This window comes from Mesoplodon bidens (genome assembly GCF_964165515.1).
Source record: "Mesoplodon bidens genome assembly, chromosome: 3".
NCBI classification, from domain to species: Eukaryota; Metazoa; Chordata; class Mammalia; order Artiodactyla; family Ziphiidae; genus Mesoplodon; species Mesoplodon bidens.
Window position 1 is genome coordinate 52,542,051 of NC_138178.1, and position 16,966 is coordinate 52,559,016.

At 44.7% G+C, this 16,966-nt stretch overlaps 1 protein-coding gene across 4 annotated transcripts in view; it reads left to right on the top strand.

Annotated features, from left to right (window-relative positions):
- The window catches only part of TLN2 (talin 2), a 449,584-nt gene that overhangs the window by 335,013 nt on the left and 97,605 nt on the right, over nt 1–16,966 (top strand). For all 4 annotated transcript variants that reach the window (XM_081228039.1, XM_081228042.1, XM_081228041.1 and 1 more), the window contains 4 exons: nt 9,733–9,941; nt 10,832–10,951; nt 11,997–12,194; nt 13,245–13,384. In XM_081228039.1, coding sequence (XP_081084165.1) covers nt 9,733–9,941; nt 10,832–10,951; nt 11,997–12,194; nt 13,245–13,384 — 667 coding nt within the window. The remainder of the gene's footprint in view (nt 1–9,732; nt 9,942–10,831; nt 10,952–11,996; nt 12,195–13,244; nt 13,385–16,966) is intronic.

The window sequence follows — 16,966 nt, forward strand, 5'->3', positions numbered from 1 at the left end:
TGAGAACTACATCAGACTTCCCTGGTGGCGCAGTGGTTAAGAATCCACCTGCCAGTGCAGGGGACACAGGTTCGAGCCCTGGTCCACGAAGATCCCACATGCCACGAAACAACTAAGCCCATGCGCCACAACTACTGAGCCTGCGCTCTAGAGCCTGTGAGCCACAACTACTGAGCCCACGAGCTGCAACTACTGAAGCCCGCGTGCCTAGAGCCTGTGCTCTGTGACAAAGAGAAGCCACCGCAATGAGAAGCCCATGCACCACAACAAAGAGTAGCCCCTGCTCGCTGCAACTAGAGAAAAGCCCGCATGCAGCAACGAAGACCCAACACAGCCATAAATAAATAATTAAATAAATCCATCCATCCATCCATCCATCAGTCCATCAGAAGAAACCTTAAAGAACTGAGTGGCTCTATAAGTAGGAATCAGGTGAAGAGGAGATGGATTGTTACTTTTGTTATATAGTAGTATAGCTTGAATTTTTTTTTTGAAATATACATTACTATTAAAGAATAATATACATCCAGAGGAAAGCATAAGTCCTAAATGTATATCTTCATGAGTTATCCCAAATTGAATGCACCTGAAAAACCCCCACCAACATCAAGTAATGAGCATTTTTTGTTATCCCAGGGGAATTGCTGGGCCATAGGCTGTGTGGCCACTCAGCTACAGTCCTTCCTGCGGTATCTGAAATTTCCACTTGTTCTACATCCTGGTCACCACATCTGCTTTGTCAATATTAGCCATTCTGTTGAGTGTAGTAGAATCACATTATGGTTTTAGTTTGCATGTCCCTGAGGAGCAATGCAGTTGAGGATATTTTCAGTTTATCAACCATTTGGATACCTTCTTTTGTGAAGCATCTCTTCATGTCTTTTGCCCATTTTTTAAAAATATAAGTTTTCTGCCTTTTCCTTATTTATTTGCAGGAGTTGTCACATATACATGTATTTCTTGTATCTTGTGGCTTGCCTTTTCACTGTTTTAAAGGTGTTTCTTGATAAACAGAACTTAAATTTTAATATAGTCCAATGTACACTTCCCCTTTATGGGTAGTGCTTTTTGTGTCCGATTTAAAAATTTTGCTTCTCCAAGTCATGAAGATATTCTCCTCTGTTATAGTCTAAAGGCTTTGTTGTTTTATTTCCATATTTAGAACTACGATCCACCTGGAATTGAGTTTTATATGTTGTCAAACAGGGTCCTAGTGTAGTTGTTTTTGCACCAGGGCATCCAACCATTTGACCCAGCACCACTTTCTGAAGCGACCCTCCTTTCCCCAGTGGTCTTGAGGGCAATTTCCTTATAAATTAAGGGCATAAATGTGAGTCAATTTCTGAACTTTTGCTTCTTTTTCATTGCTTTACTTGCCTGATCTTACCTTAGTACCATACTTTCCTAATCATTGCAGTTTTATACTAACTGTTAATATCTGATAATGTCAGTCCTCTGACTTTGTTATTCTTCCTCAAGTTAGTGCTGACTTTCCTTGACCCTTTGTATTTCCACATCTATTTTAGAATCAGCCTGTCAATTTGTACCCTCCCCCCCCAAAAAACCCTTTCGCTTGTTTTTTTATTTGTTTGTTTCTTTGATCGGGGTTACCTGAATCTGGGGATAATTGAAATCTTTACATTACTGAGTCTTCTAATCTGTGAATGTGGTATATCTCTACATTTATTTAGATTTCCTTTCTCTCAATACTGTTTTATAGTTTTTTGCATAGAAGTTTTTGTTTTCATTATAGTGTGCATCATAAATCTTGTCCCATCCTTTTACTTTCAGTTTTTCTCTATGCTTATATTTAATGCATGTGTATGCATGCATACCTATGTGTATCATGTAGTTGTTCTTTCAGAGGGGGGAGGAGTTGTTTGTTGGTGTGACAGTATTTTCCGTTCAATTGGAGTATTTGGTCTGCTTATATATAATGTAATTACTGATATATTGAGGTTTAAATTTGTCATCTTACTATTTCTTTTCTATATGTCCTACCTATCCTAGGTTCCTTTTTCTCTTCTTTCTTGCCTTCTTTCAGATTTATATGTGCTTTTTAAAATCTATTTCTCTTCCCTTGATTGGTTTATTAGTTCTACATTCACTGCCTTTTTTTTTTTTTTTCTGTATGTGGGCCTCTCACTGTTGTGGCCTCTCCCGTTGCGGAGCACAGGCTCTGGGCGCTCAGGCTCAGCGGCCATGGCTCACGGGCCCAGCCGCTCCGCGGCATGTGGGATCTTCCCGGACCAGGGCACGAACCCGTGTCCCCTGCATCGGCAGGTGGACTCTCAACCACTGCACCACCAGGGAAGCCCCTCACTGCCTATTCTTGAACAATTTTTTGAAAGTATAATATAAGTTAGTATGTTTACCTCTTCCTGGACAGTGCAAGAATCTTGGGACACTTAACTTCATTTACCTTTCTTTGTTGAGTGCTTTAATTCTACATATATTTAACCTCCTCAGTACTGCCTCAAAGTTGTTTCATAGTCAGTATTGATTAAATGCTCCTCCATATTGACCTTTCCATTGCTGTTCATTCCTTTCTGCATCGCAATGTGCTTCCACCTGGGATTATTTCCTGTCTGCCTAAAGAACTCCCTGCATTAATTCCTTTAGTGAGAGTCTGCAGTGACCAATTCTTTCAGTTGTTGTTTGTTTAAAAATGCCTTTGTTTAGCCTTTATTTTTGGTAGATAATTTTACGTATTGTAAAATTTTAGGTTGGCAGTTATTTTCTTCCAGCATTTGAAGACGTTATTCCGTTGTCAGCATTTGAAGATGTTATTCCGTTGTCTTCTGGCTTCCTTTATTTCTGTTGTGAAGTCAGCTGTCACTTTACTCTTCCACAGGTAATGTGGTTTTAGTTTTCCCCTCTACTACTCATTTTTTGAATTTTCTCAGTCTTTGATTTTCAAGCACTGTGCCTAGAGGAGTTTTGTTTTGTGTCGTTTTGCCTATTTATCCCACTTTGGGTTTTAGTACTCCTTAAAGATGGGATTTGCTGTCTTAGATCAGTTTTGGAAAACTCAACCACTATATCTTCAAATGTTGCTTCTGTCCCATTTTTTTCTCTCCTCTTTGTACACTCCAGCTACCCCCATGTTAGATATTTTCACTGTTTTGTGTGTCTCCTATGCTCTTTTCTATATTGGCCATAATTTTTCTTCTCCATGCTTTATTCTGTGTGGTTTTCTTTTGGATTTATCTGTAGCTCACTATTCCTCCTACCTTCAAACTCTTCTATTGAGTTTTTAATTTTAAATGTCATATTTTTCAGTTTTATTATAACCTTTTGATGGCTTTCTTGTACTTTCCGTTTCTCTGCTGAAATTCTCTATCTTGTCATCTCATTTCTTCAACATAGTTTTTACATTTACTTAAAGTCCAGGTTCAGTAACTCCAATGTCAGGATCACCTACGGGCGTCTTGTTATCTGTTTTGTCTTCTTTTTTTTTTTTTTTTCTCTTCTTGGTTTTCAACCATTGACCTTATCTCCTGATGTTTCTGAATTTTTTTTAATTTAATGCTAATCATTGGTATTTACATTGTGAGGCTCTAGATTGTGTTTTCTTCCGTACAGAGTTCTTAATCTTTTATTTTAGCAGGTGGTTAAAAAAAGAGAAGATCACCATAATACAAGTGGAACCGAACTGATTGGATATTGCGAAGTCCATTTCCAGTTTACCTTGTAGGGTGTAGCCTTTTGTGCCTCCTGTCTAAACATCTGTGATGTTTATGGGGGCCATTCTGATTGTTGAGCTCAGAACTATGCTTCTTTTATCTTCCCATCCCCATGCAACTTCAGAAAGTTTTGCTCAGCCTCTCAGTTTCTGGGCAACAGTTTACAAATTAGAAAATGCCTTGAGTGGGGGAAAGCAGTGTTGTACTCACTTCTCTGTACTTTCTTTCTCTTCCAAGGTCTTGGCTTTCGTTACCTTGGTTCCTTGGTATCTCTCCAGTGCCTTCAAGCAGATGTTTTGTCTATATTTTTCCAGAGTTTCTAGTTGTTTCTCTGAGGGGGAGGGTTCATCTGCAATAAGTTATTCTTTCCATCACTATAAGGAAAACCCTCTTTGGTTCTTCAAAAACTGTGTATATTTATTACTTTGAAAATAAGAGCACAATAGGAGCGCAAAAAGAGTTATCACGGCATAGTGTAATATAGTACCTGCAACAGTAAGAATGTACAATTCTGTCCTCTTGAGAGGGTGAGGGAACGTTCCAAAGCAGAATTGACACCTGATCGGGGTTTTAAGGATTATTACGACTCACTTAGCATTCAAGGAGAAAGAAAAGTGTATGTAAATTCTTAAAAGCTTAGGGCATATGAGAGATGTAGTTTCAAGAATTTCTACACATTCCTGAAATCTTGCCAGATTTTGTGTAGATGATGAAATGAATTTTTAATGAAGGAAAGACTGCTTTACAGGTTGCGTCATCCAATACTGATAACATCCAGGATGACAGACTGTCTAGTTGATGTCTGAAGAACAGCCTAGAAGTATCCCCATTTCATTTTGGCAGGCGCCAACTAGGTGGTGGTGGACTTGGGAATAGCATATGTGAAGTCCCAAAGGCAGGAGAAGAAGGCTGATGAAATGAAGTGAGAAGGATCCAAGTAAAAGGCAAGGAGGTAGGGAGTAAGAAGATAAGGCTGGGAAGGTCAGCTGGGGTCAGATCGTAAAAGGCCTCATAAGCCAATTTAAATAAATTGAAATTGAAGCTCAGAGCATGTGAAAATACTGAAGAATTTGTGTCTGTGGACACAGTCTCGATTACCCTTAACGCACTTTGCCCTTCTTTTCATGCGCTGATAAACTGGAGGGAAACAAAGTTGGAGGCAGGGAGACCAGTGAGAAGGCTGTTGCATTCATCCAGATAAGAGTTGTTAGTGGCCTATAGTGGAGATGAAGGATGGATTAAAGAAAAAGAGACCTCACGGTTGTTGGTGATGGATTAGAAGTTGGTAGGAATGGGAATAGGGAAAGCAACACGGACAGCTCTAAGTTTAGCCTGATAGCTGAACGAAGAGTTGTATGAATCACTGTGATGGAGACACAGGGTCATTGGCAGGCATGTTGAGGGCTGGAGTTTAGGGATGCCAGGTTCAACTTTATTATTATTATTATTATTATTATTATTATTATTTTGGCTGCCCTGGGTCTTTGTTGCGGCACACGTGCTTTTCGTTGCGGCACGTGGGCTCGGTAGTTGCAACTCATGGGCTTAGTTGCCCCACAGCATGCGGGTCTTAGTTCCCTGAGCAGGGATCAAACCCACATCCCGTGCATTGGAAGGCAGATTCTTAACCACTGGACCACCAAGGAAGTCCCAGGTTCAACTTTAAATGGATTCAATTTGAAATCCCTGCAGGATATCCACAGAGAGGTGCCCATTAGGCAGCTGGATATTTACCTCTAGAACTCAGTAGAGAAGTCTGGGCTGGAGATAAATATTTCTAAATGTTTAATAAAATGATAATGATTGAAACCATGGGGGTAGCTAAGTTTGCGTAAGGGAGAGTGGTAGAGTGAGAACAATTTTATCAAATATAACCCTGTGGAACCCAAGTATTCCAGGAGAAGGCTGAGCGTTAGAAATCCTTGAAAGAAACGAGAACATGCAGCCTTGGAGAGACCATGGAAACCAGGAGAGAGGGATGTCTCTCGACTCAGAGAGTTAATTGCTGCCTGGAAAGACACTGCAGAGAGGGACTTAAGAAGCATCCACTGGCTTAAGGAAAAACGAGGTCACTGCTCTCCCTGTTGAAGGCAATTACAGGAAAGTTGAAGAATGGATGGGAAGCAGGGAGAGAGCACAAGTGTGGACAGCTTCTCCCTCGGTGTCAGTTCCCTCGTCCATACCTAAGATGTGTGGGATACTCAGAAGTTAACACATGAGCTGCCACTGGACTAGGTTCTAATGCAGATGTGGTTTTATTTGGCCAGTACAGTGTTCAAAATGCATTTCTTCTCGGCTGAGTACAGTTACATAGAACCCTTTCCAGATCCTTTGGGACAGATTAAAAAATCTTGCATACTTGGTTTTTACCTTGTGAGCTTGATACGTGGTCTAATGCTGTCTACACACAATCTACGTGAATTCTGATCAGGAGTAATTACTATTACAAAGAATTCCCCTGTATTTCATATGACTAACGTGTCTCCTTAAGACTGTTGCTGAATATAATTTGAGATCTAGACGGCAGGAATACTGTGAACGTCATCTGTGTCTTCCAAGGATTGTGGTTATTGAAGCAGGGAGTCTGCTTCAGTGTTTCCCACTGGCAGTTCTGGGGGGTGTTGCACCCTTGACTTCAGGAACAATTTTTGGGGGGAGGGTGGTGATTGCTCGGAGATATGACTGATGATTCTCATCATTACCATTGAGAATATTGCTGTGAATTGAGCCACGTACAGCCTTGGATGTTCATTTTCATCCTTTTGTTGGTGTGGCTTCCACTTTGCGGGAAACCTAATCCCTCCTGTACACTAATGATGAAAAATCTGAAAGTGAAATCAAGAAAACACTCCCATTTACCATTGCAACAAAAAGAATAAAATATCTAGGAATAAACCTACCTAAGGAGACAAAAGACCTGTATGCAGAAAACTATAAGACACTGATGAAAGAAATTAAAGATGATACAAATAGCTGGAGAGATATACCATGTTCCTGGATTGGAAGAATCAACATTGTAAAAATGACTCTACTACCCAAAGCAATCTACAGATTCAATGCAATCCCTATCAAACTACCACTGGCATTTTTCACAGAACTAGAACAAAAAATTTCACAATTTGTCTGGAAACACAAAAGACCCCGAATAGCCAAAGCAATCTTGAGAACAAAGAGGATTCTTGATGTGCCTTGAGATTTCATAGTGAGTCCTCAGCAGAAAACATGTGGGGTGGATATACCTCGGCTTTTGGAATTCCGCTTTTCTGGTTTCTGCCTTTTGGAAAAATTGTCTATAAAAGGCTTTTCAGTAAATAATTTTTTCACGAACATGACTTTTCTAGTTGCGTATGATAAATGTTTTATTCTTCCAAAATAATACAACTCAAATAGAAAGAGATTCAAGAGTCCACGTGGTAACGAGGAAGGCAAGAGGAGAGGTCTAGAAATCACAGCCTAGAATTTTCAATGGTCACAGCTGTGATCTCAGCCTCTCCTATAACCTGTGGGAAACTGAGACCCAGAGGGAAAAGGCAGCAGCAGTTTAGTCCACACAGCTTGTCAGCAGCAGAGCTGGATGAGGTCTTAGCCACACCTGGTGGGTGCCCTTCTGAGCAAGGATGCCCTTCCACCCTGTGCCAGAAGCTTCAGCACAATATGAATCAGGAGATTAGGTTTGACATAAACACACTACCATGTATAAAATAGATAGCTAGTGGGAACCTGCTATACAGCACAGGGAGCTCAGCTCAGTGCTGTGTGATGACCTAGATGGGTGCGATACAGGGGGTGGGGGGAGGCCCAAGAGGGAGGGGATAGAGATGATTCACTTTGTGATACAGCAGAAACTAACACAACATTGTAAAGCAATTATACTCCAGTAAAAAACAAACAATAAAACCCTCCTTGATGTCTCCAAAAAAAAAAAAAAAAAAAAAGTGCAGTGACTCTTCTCTTTGGCTTTTTACTCTCCTTCACCTTGGCTTTACTTTATGCTTTCTCCTCTGCCATATAAAACACTTTGTTTAAAATGTGTTCATTCCACATGCTGCACTCAGAAGTGCCATGTGATAAATGGTAGATTGGCAGCTTTGTAATTTGCCTTGATTAGATTGTAGAGTTATGTGACTTCCTAAATATCTACAGATGAGCCAGTCTACAACGCTGGGAAGTTGTTTTATGGATCCCCAGGGCCTTTTGTGTTCTTTCTTGTATTTCGGTGCCTCGTCCCTAGTACAGAGAGGACCACCTGCTGTGTCTGTGCCCACTCGGCTGAAGCAGCGGCGGTAAAGACCACGCTCGGGTGCCTAGAGACCATCCAGCTGAAGGCTTTAGATATAGTCACCTGAAAGTGTAGTGAGAGAGCAAGTCATCTGTGAATTTTTCAAGCAGATGTTGTATGTTCTAACAAGAATCCCTTGTAGTTCTCTATCCCAAAGAACACTGTGCAGAGTCTGACCCCGAAGTTAAGAAACTAACCTCAGATCTAGAGGTGTGTCAATGGACAAGATGCTTCTCAGCTCTGGGCCTCATCTGAAATGGTTCGATGAGATGAGCTTTGAGGCTGGCTCTTCTGCGGTTCCCCAGGTTCTAGGAGCCTTTTGTAACGTGCCTTGGCATTTCCAGTCTCCTTCCTTTTCTTGGGTGCACCAAGCACTAGGTACCATGTAGGAAGGCGCCTCTTCTTTCTATGGGAGGTGGCGCTGTAGTTTTTAAGGACTAGTTTATATTCATAGTTTATCTCCGAATCCCATCATCTTTAGAAGTGAATTCAAAGATGAGCAGACACTTCGCAAAAGAGGATGTCCAAACAGCCACTGAGTGTATGAAAAAGTGCTCAACATCGTTGGTCACTAGGGATATAAGAATTAAACCTCAGTGAGGGACTTCCCTGGCGGTCCAGCGGTTAAGACTCCACGCTTCCACTACAGGGGGCATGGTTTTAATCCCTGGTCGGGGAACTAAGATTCCCACATGCTATACACCCACCAGAACTGGATAAAATAAAAAGTCTAACACTAGTAAGTTTAGGCCAGGATGAAGAGCAACTGTAACTCTCATATAGTGCTGGCGGAATGTATAATGGCAAAACCATTTTGAAGAAGTGTGGTAGTGTCCTCCAAAGCTAAATATACACTTACTCTATGACCCAGTAATTCGGCTCCTAGATTTAAATCCAAGAGAATCAATTCCATATGTCTGCCTAAACACAGGGGTGAGAACTTTTCCTGTAGCTTTATTCATAATAGTTCACACAGGAAACAATCCCCAAATGTCCAGCAACAGAAGAATGGACAAGCAGATGTTGCTGTGTTCCTATAATGGAATACGGCACAGCAAGAAAAAGCAATGTACTGCTATGTGTAACAGCATGGGTGAATCTCACAGCATTATGGTCAGAGAAAGAAACCAGACACAAAAGAATACATACAGTGTGGTTCCATCAACACATTAGTTTAAGAACAGGTAAAAGTAGTCTAAGGTGATAAAAGCTAGAATAGGGATTACTTCCAGTGTGAGAGGATATTGACTGGGAAAGGACACAGGTGATGGAAATGTTCCGTCTCCATATGGATGGCAGATACGTGGGTGTACACATTGGTACAGATTCAGTGAGCAGCCCAGGGAGACTCGTTCACTTTGTTGCATGTCAGTTATGCCCCAATAAAAATGACTGGAAAGAAAAGTGAATTTGAATGATTCTTCTGTGACTTTGATACTATGCACTTGGTATTTTAGGTCTAGGGACAGGTGGGGTAGTGGGAGTGACAGGAACCAGAGGGAAATGGTTTTTAGCGTGGCATTTGTTGTAACATCCCTCTTGGAGCAGCCCAGAGCCAATGGCTGGAGCTACTTCTGTGAGAAGGACATCAATTCAAATTTTATAAAAAGCAATTTGGAGCCCACCTGTGCCAGGCACTGTCCAAGGATTCTCTCCTTTCTCGAAGGCTCTAGTCTAGAGGCTTACTCCCAAGTTAAAGTGTAACTTTTGGATGGAATCTAATAGAAAGTCTGGCGGGCTCTTTTTTTTTTTTTTTTAAATCCCCAGGGGTGGCTGCTCGAGAGACGGCCCAAGCTCTGAAAACACTGGCCCAGGCTGCCCGGGGGGTGGCTGCATCTACGAGTGACCCTGCGGCTGTGCATGCCATGTTAGATTCCGCCCGGGACGTGATGGAGGGCTCGGCCATGCTCATCCAAGAAGCCAAGCAGGCCCTGATCGCACCTGGAGATGCAGAGAGTCAGCAGAGACTAGCCCAGGTAAGGCCCAGAACTGGCAATCAAGGTCATCCCTGAGGTGGACGCATTGACAGGCTGTTGCCCGGTGTGAGCAGTTTTGGAAGCCTGGCATGGTAGCCCCCATAATGTGAGACGTGCTTAGTTCAGTCAACAGAAAGTATGGGGGGCTTTGTTGAGACCTGCCGTTAGAACGTGAAGGACCTGGACGCAGCATGTCTGTTTTGAGCCTGTGTGTGCTTACGTATATATCCCTCTTCCTAGCCTGGGAGGTGAGGTAGATATGCTTGGTTTAGCTACTCGGTGCTTTAAACTCTCTCTAGTGCCTCTTCAGATGATTCTTACCAGAGAGCGTAGACAGGGAGCCTCACACATCCTTAAAAGGCAGCATGTGGGCAACTCCAAGTTGGTCTGGAAGTGCTCAGAACATTCCGCCTGCCCTTGGGCAGGGCGAGGTGTGGGATGATGGCACCAGAGGGCCGCTGAGCATAAATCCATCCCAGGGCGGGCCAACTGTGATGCAAAGGACTCAAGGCCTCCGTCCACCTCATGACCTCTGCAGGGCTCTCTAGAAGGCAGCTCTTTCTCTTCCTCTTGGTGTTGGATATCTTTGTTTCAGAACCTGACAGTGTTCGAGAGTTGTATTTGAGCCACAGTCAGGACTTGGCCTGGCCTTGGGAGCAGGTAGGGTGTGCTGTATCGCTGTGTCAGACCCTGTGCTCAGACAGGATGTTAACCCCGGTGGGAGGCCTAGATGAGATTTTACGGTAAACAGTGTCAGGTAGACGCTGGCAGATCAGTTCCCCATCTCTTTTAGCTCTACATACTGTCACTGCTCACTCCCAGCACATGTGCAAGAATGTTTGCCCTGAAACCTGCTTTCTGATGGGGCTTTTCTCCCTCTGTGTATTCAGGTGGCCAAAGCTGTCTCTCACTCCTTGAATAACTGCGTGAATTGCCTCCCTGGGCAGAAGGATGTGGACGTGGCCTTGAAGAGCATCGGGGAGTCGAGCAAGAAGCTGCTGGTGGACTCGGTGAGAGGCTTTGACTCGGGCAGGGGCGCCTGGGGGACTGGGCTCACCTTAAGTGTGGATGGAGTCTCCTCCCCTCCAGGGGACCTCTGAGCAGCTAGCCTTTCCCTTAGGAGTCCTGTTTTTCCTGCGCTTTTGCCTTTTCCCTGTTTTGCTTTCTGATCAGCCAAGTTCCCAGGTAGAGCTTCTAAAGTTTACTTTTTCTTTGAGCCCATGTTGCTGTTTGCTCTCGGCTCATCCCAGTAAGACAGGGATGGGGGGAGAGGGTATATGATCATCTAACTTCTTATCAGGACATCTCAGGCAGTGACGATCAGGCGATAAAGGGATACAAGTGTCCAGAACTCACTGAGAGAGTGAGCAGTCTGTGGAATTTCACTTTGGGGCCTGTTCACTTCCCTGTTTTGTGAGTCCCATTTGCGGGTACTTGGCCTTGTTCATCTTTGGTTCTTCTCTGCCTGGTGCCTGGCCTATACCAGGTATGCAAACAATGGGTGTGGTGTGACTAATATCTAGCTTAACTCTCTGGAACTTTTCACAAACAGTTACAGTTCTGCTAGTGGCACTTCTGTGGAAAAGCTATTCAATATATTGTTAGCAAAGACCAACTGATGAATAAAATTGATGGCTATTAGTTTAGAAGAATAGGATTTAAAGTTTCATAGCATCTGCCTTTTAGTTCCAGAAAGCTAAACCTTTGAGAGTTTCCATCTGAGAAACCCAAGATAGAGTGCCGGTTCAGAGAGTGGATCCCGAGTCAGACTGCCCAGGTGTGAATCCTGGGTCTGCCCCTTAGGAGACCAGAAGCCTGAGGAAAGCTGTCCTTACCATTTTTAGATCCACTATGTCTAGCACTGAATAGGTGTTCAAGGGAATGTATATATTTTGAAGGTCAACCTTAACAAGGGCTCAGACCACACAGAGCCTTTTAGTCTAGGTGACTCACAACTGCATCCCAGGAGAGTCTGTCTTCCCTCTGCAACATACTACCTTTGTTTCTCCTATGCAAAGTAGAACTTCTCCTGCAACGTGCCTTCTCTTCCCATAGTTACCTCCGAGCACGAAGCCTTTCCAGGAAGCCCAGAGTGAACTGAACCAAGCAGCGGCCGATCTGAACCAGTCTGCGGGGGAGGTGGTCCATGCCACTCGGGGCCAGAGCGGAGAGCTGGCCGCAGCCTCCGGGAAGTTCAGTGATGATTTCGATGAATTCCTCGATGCCGGCATTGAGATGGCGGGCCAGGCTCAGGTGAGGCTGGTGTGGCTGAGTGGAGTTGACCCTTGCCCCTCTCGACTCTGGTGGACCGTCGGCCCCTGAGGCCAAGTGGCAAATAGGAGTGGGGAAGCTGTGAGCAGCCCACACCTTTACACTGTCTTTGCTGCTCAGAGAGCTCCGTGAGCTCACAGGAATGGCATTCCCAAAGATACTATTAGCTTATGTGTGAAGTTCTTCCTGGAGATGACAGATAACTTTTCCCACGATCCTCCAACAGAACTCATCATTTTATTTATGCTTTTTGGAGGGAGGGCAGCTCTGCATCCTATACTTCAAATGTGGTATAATACTGTAAAAACTCATGTATTTGAAGTTCGGGGAGTCCACTTGAAAAGGCTGTGTCTGATCCTGAGTGTCAAGTGATTCAAACTTACCTCCTTCAGATGAACAGATAAACCCCTTGTTTAGAACAAGGGAGGGTGACTGGTCTGGTGTCAGCCTATGGAGCTGGTTTTTTGGGGGTTTTTTTTTTTGTGTGAGCTCCTGTGAACTCCCTAAAAGTGGTACCCAGGATGTTTTTTACTCTGTTATCTACAAAGGGTTGTTTCTCAGACGGCAGGCCAGGTGAGAAATGTATCCTTTCCAGAGTCGGGAGCTTCTGGGATGAAGTCAGCTCTAAATGTCCAGACAGTGATGGTAGTTTGTACCAGGCTGAGATGGACAAGCCCCTTGATGCTTGCCCCAGCCCAGGATGCTGGAGCTGTGGCCCTGTCTGTGTGCTCTCTCGCTCGCTCCCTCCCTCCCGCCCCCATTAATGCCCACACTTGTAAGACAGCACAGCTCTTGGCTGACCCACTTGGGCTGGATTTCTGTCCTGTTGTGTGCATCTTGGTCCGGATATCTGTTTGGGGAACGGTAGACACTGGGCAGAGTCTCGACAAGTTAGGCTTCTGCAGACTAATTGAACTTAATGCAACCTAGACAGATAACCTGCTTCCATTTCAAGGTGCTGCTCCTAGCTCTGAATGCTGCCTAGGAGAAATGGACAGCCCCTAATTACTCTGGCTCCTTTTGACCTTCCAGACGAAAGAAGACCAGATCCAAGTGATAGGGAACCTCAAGAACATCTCGATGGCATCCAGCAAGCTGCTGTTAGCTGCCAAGTCTCTCTCTGTAGACCCAGGAGCACCCAATGCAAAAAATCTCCTGGCCGCAGCTGCAAGGTAAGAGTGGAACAAAATGGGCGTTCATGTGTGGTTAAATAACGGCAGTGTTTGCAAGATCCACCTGACATCCTGCTGCTTTGCTGAGCGAAGAAGTAGTGCTGACCTTCTGTTGTCAGAGTTGGAGGCGAGAGTGACAGAGATGCTGGTGTCTTATTAAACGGGCTCATTTGCATGCACTTTCTCCCCTAAAGATGCCTTCTGTCTCCTCTTAAAGCCTTTTCAGGAGGACTTGCTTAGTCTTAAGGCCCCCACTGATGTATAAATGTAGTGGCTTAGATTTTTTTTTTGAAAGTAGTATTACTATCTTTCAGATTATGGAAGTAATATAAGTTCATTAAAAAGAAACCAGAAGATGCTGAAAAGTACAAAAAAAACCCGACACTCAACTAGCCATTCAACATTTCTGGAGTCTTACTATGTGCCTGGCACCAATGTTAATTAGATGGATTTAAACATGTTCACTTCGTCACGTGCAGAAGGGCTCTAGCTCAGAATGAATGGGGTGGTGTGGAGGAGTAAATTGTTTGGGGAAATATGTTAAAACATGAATCTGAACTTGGGGTAAGGTCAACGTTCTTCTTTCCTGTTGTTTTCACCTGAGGAAGTGGGTCATACAAGACAATTTCTGCTCCAGGGTCACTCTGCCGTTTAGTTCAATAACTAGTGATAGAGTGCTGGTAGCTGGAGAAACTGCAACGACAGCCCAGGAAAATTTTATATTGGCAATCCCTCATTCGTATTCCTGAACCAAGAGGGTAGGGTATTTTGTTTTCCTGTGGCAGTGTAGGCCTGTTTTCGTAGCATTTCTTGATATCACTTTATATGTAGGAAAACTAACAGCAGTGAGAGATTAAATGCAGGACAATTAGGACACATAGCATAATTGGAAACATTTTCAAAATGTGCAGATTAGTGATTTTTAAAACGCATGGCTTGAATTCTACTTAAATTTTTTTAAACTTGGTTTTGTTTGCATATTTGTTTTTTAATGTCTTTCTCCCTCCTTGTTTTTTTTTTTTTTTTTTTTTTTGCGGTACGCAGGCCTCTCACTGTTGTGGCCTCTCCTGTTGCGGAGCACAGGCTCTGGACGCACAGGCTCAGCGGCCATGGCTCACGGGCCCAGCCGCTCTGCAGCATGTGGGGATCTTCCCAGACCGGGACACGAACCCGTGTCCCCTGCATCAGCAGGTGGACTCTCAACCACTGTGCCACCAGGGAAGCCCCCCTCTCCTGGCTTTTTTTAAGTTGTTAGAATCAGGAGACCTGAATTCTAGTACAAGCTTTAGTGCTTGACTAGGTTACCTTGGTCAGGTCACTCAACCTGTCTAAACTTTCCCATTTGCCCAATAGGGATGTGTACAGACTACCTTGTCCTTGAGCTCTGTTCAGTTCTCGATATATAAGGTAGCATGGTACCACTGGTTAAAACCTGTCTCTGGTCTCCTCTTTGCTGGTAGTGTTATTTTATTTTTATGGAGGGGTTAGGTAATTTCAGAGCAGTTGCCTTCAAAACCTTTGAGTTTCTTCATTTATTCCCAGATACATACTTTACCTTCAAACGATAGCTAGAGCCACTAGGTGATGGGAAAAATATCCTCACGTCTCCCCACCTCCATCTTATGCTTTGTTTGTGATTGTTCCATTAGGTGAGTGCCCTCCTGGGGTCATGGTGGAGATGAAGAGGGACAGTGATGTCTTCTCTGTTGTGCAGCTGTTTCTGATCTAAAACCCTCTCAATCACTCTTTTTTCCTACAAACAACCTTTGGGTAAGGCAACTAATGTTGCCAGGTATCTGAACTCAGATGTTTTTCATTATCTTAAATTTTTCACATCGTTTCAAAATTACAGTTTCCAACTTAGAGCGTGTTGTCGACTCTCTTAAATTGTGGGAATGAGGGGAGAGTATAAATTGGCCTTTTGAAAGCCCAGTACCGAAGGGAATCCAGGACCTCAAAGCATGCTGCTGGTGTCCTGGCTCTGTGAGTGTCTGAACGCCCCCTGGTGGTGACGTTGAGGAAGGGACCTGGAGGCGAGGTGAAAAAGCTTTCTTTGCCTCTGTCTGTCCTGGCTTTCAGCAGTTGACAGAATTCCCAGCCTGATGGTTTCATAGCCAAGTCAGCACTCAAGAATCATCACGTGAACTGGTAGTCTTGGGCTGGAACAGCTGCAGGAAGTTGCTGGCCTGTTCTCCTTGGCTTCTTGGCCCATGCTGGCAAGCACTGCTCCCTGGGGTGATTTCCCAGCAGAAGCTCCAGCCAGGTCAAGTGAGTCAGGCAGCTCCCCTTGGAGGGTAAAGCTCTGCCCACCTGGGGTGCCTTCATTCATTCTCTTGTTACTTCATTTGTTCATTAAACAGATTTTTCCCACATGCCTGATAAGGGCCCGGCCCAGCACTGGGTGCTGGGCACACACTGTAAGACTGGGACGGCCCTGGTGGAGTTAGGACAGGGGGCACAATCAGGGCATGCCACCCTCATTCTATCTGGGCCTCACAACAGTCTGGTGCATAAGTACCTTTGGAGTTGGGCAGCAGGGATCCGATTGCTCTCGTCCTCATCTTCAGTCCCACTGCCCTCCCTCTTCTTGAGACAGCCATGCCTGCCTGTCCTTCATGTGGATGTCCCCAAAGGCCCCACAGGCATGCTACTGTGGGGACCCAGGCCTGGACCAACTCAGCCGCAGCCTGCTCCTACCTCAGCAGACTTGAACCCTTTCTTTGTTCTTTCTAGTCTCCGTGATTCTTCCTGCTTTAGGAAAAAATGGTTTACTTCTGGGAGAGCAGTAGAGTATGTGTGCTTTTCCCTCTGCTCATCATTCTGCATCTGAGCCCAGGTACATCTGAGGAAGCTGGTCCCTTGGTTTCTGATGTTCGTGGGGACGAAGTCATTTTCTGTTGAGTTCCTGACTTGTTTGTCTTCTTTCTGTGTAACTGCTTGGCTCTGGCTCTTTTCTGGCAAGTTGGGTGGAGCTGGAGACCCTTTGTCAACCATTCATCAGGCTTTTCCCTGCCTGGGGGCTGGACTGATGCTCCCTGAACTTAGTTAAGGAAGTGGGAAACCAGTTGGCAGTGGCAAAAGGAGGAAGTGCCCTAACTCTGAGCACCTCCCCAAACTGCTGAGCACACCACAGTCACCCTGGCCAGAAGGACTCCCAGGCTGAAGACTTGACGCCCACAGCTGCCAGCATCAGGGCCATCCTAGGCCAGGTGTTCAGCTGCATTCCAGTCCCCTGAGGGCTCCCTAGCACCTTGCAGGAGGCACCTCTTCCCGGACCACCCTTTGCTTTGAAGTTCCTGCCAGGCAGGAGTCTTCCTGTCTCCAGAGATGGTGAAAAAGGATGTCCCAGCAAGCAGCACTTCCACGCTGTAAAGTAGAAAAATGTACACTGGGCCTTCTTCTGTCTCTCGGTCTCCTCTAGAATGATCCATTCCCGTAATCCAAATCAGGATCTCGCTGAGCCCTGACTTTCCAATTGCTCTGGTCCATGTTGGGCCCTCCTTCATAGGCAGAGCCCACGCCCACGGTCGAGGCTTCCATTTTCTTTCACTCCCAGCGAGTCCTGCCTGTGTCTGGCTGATC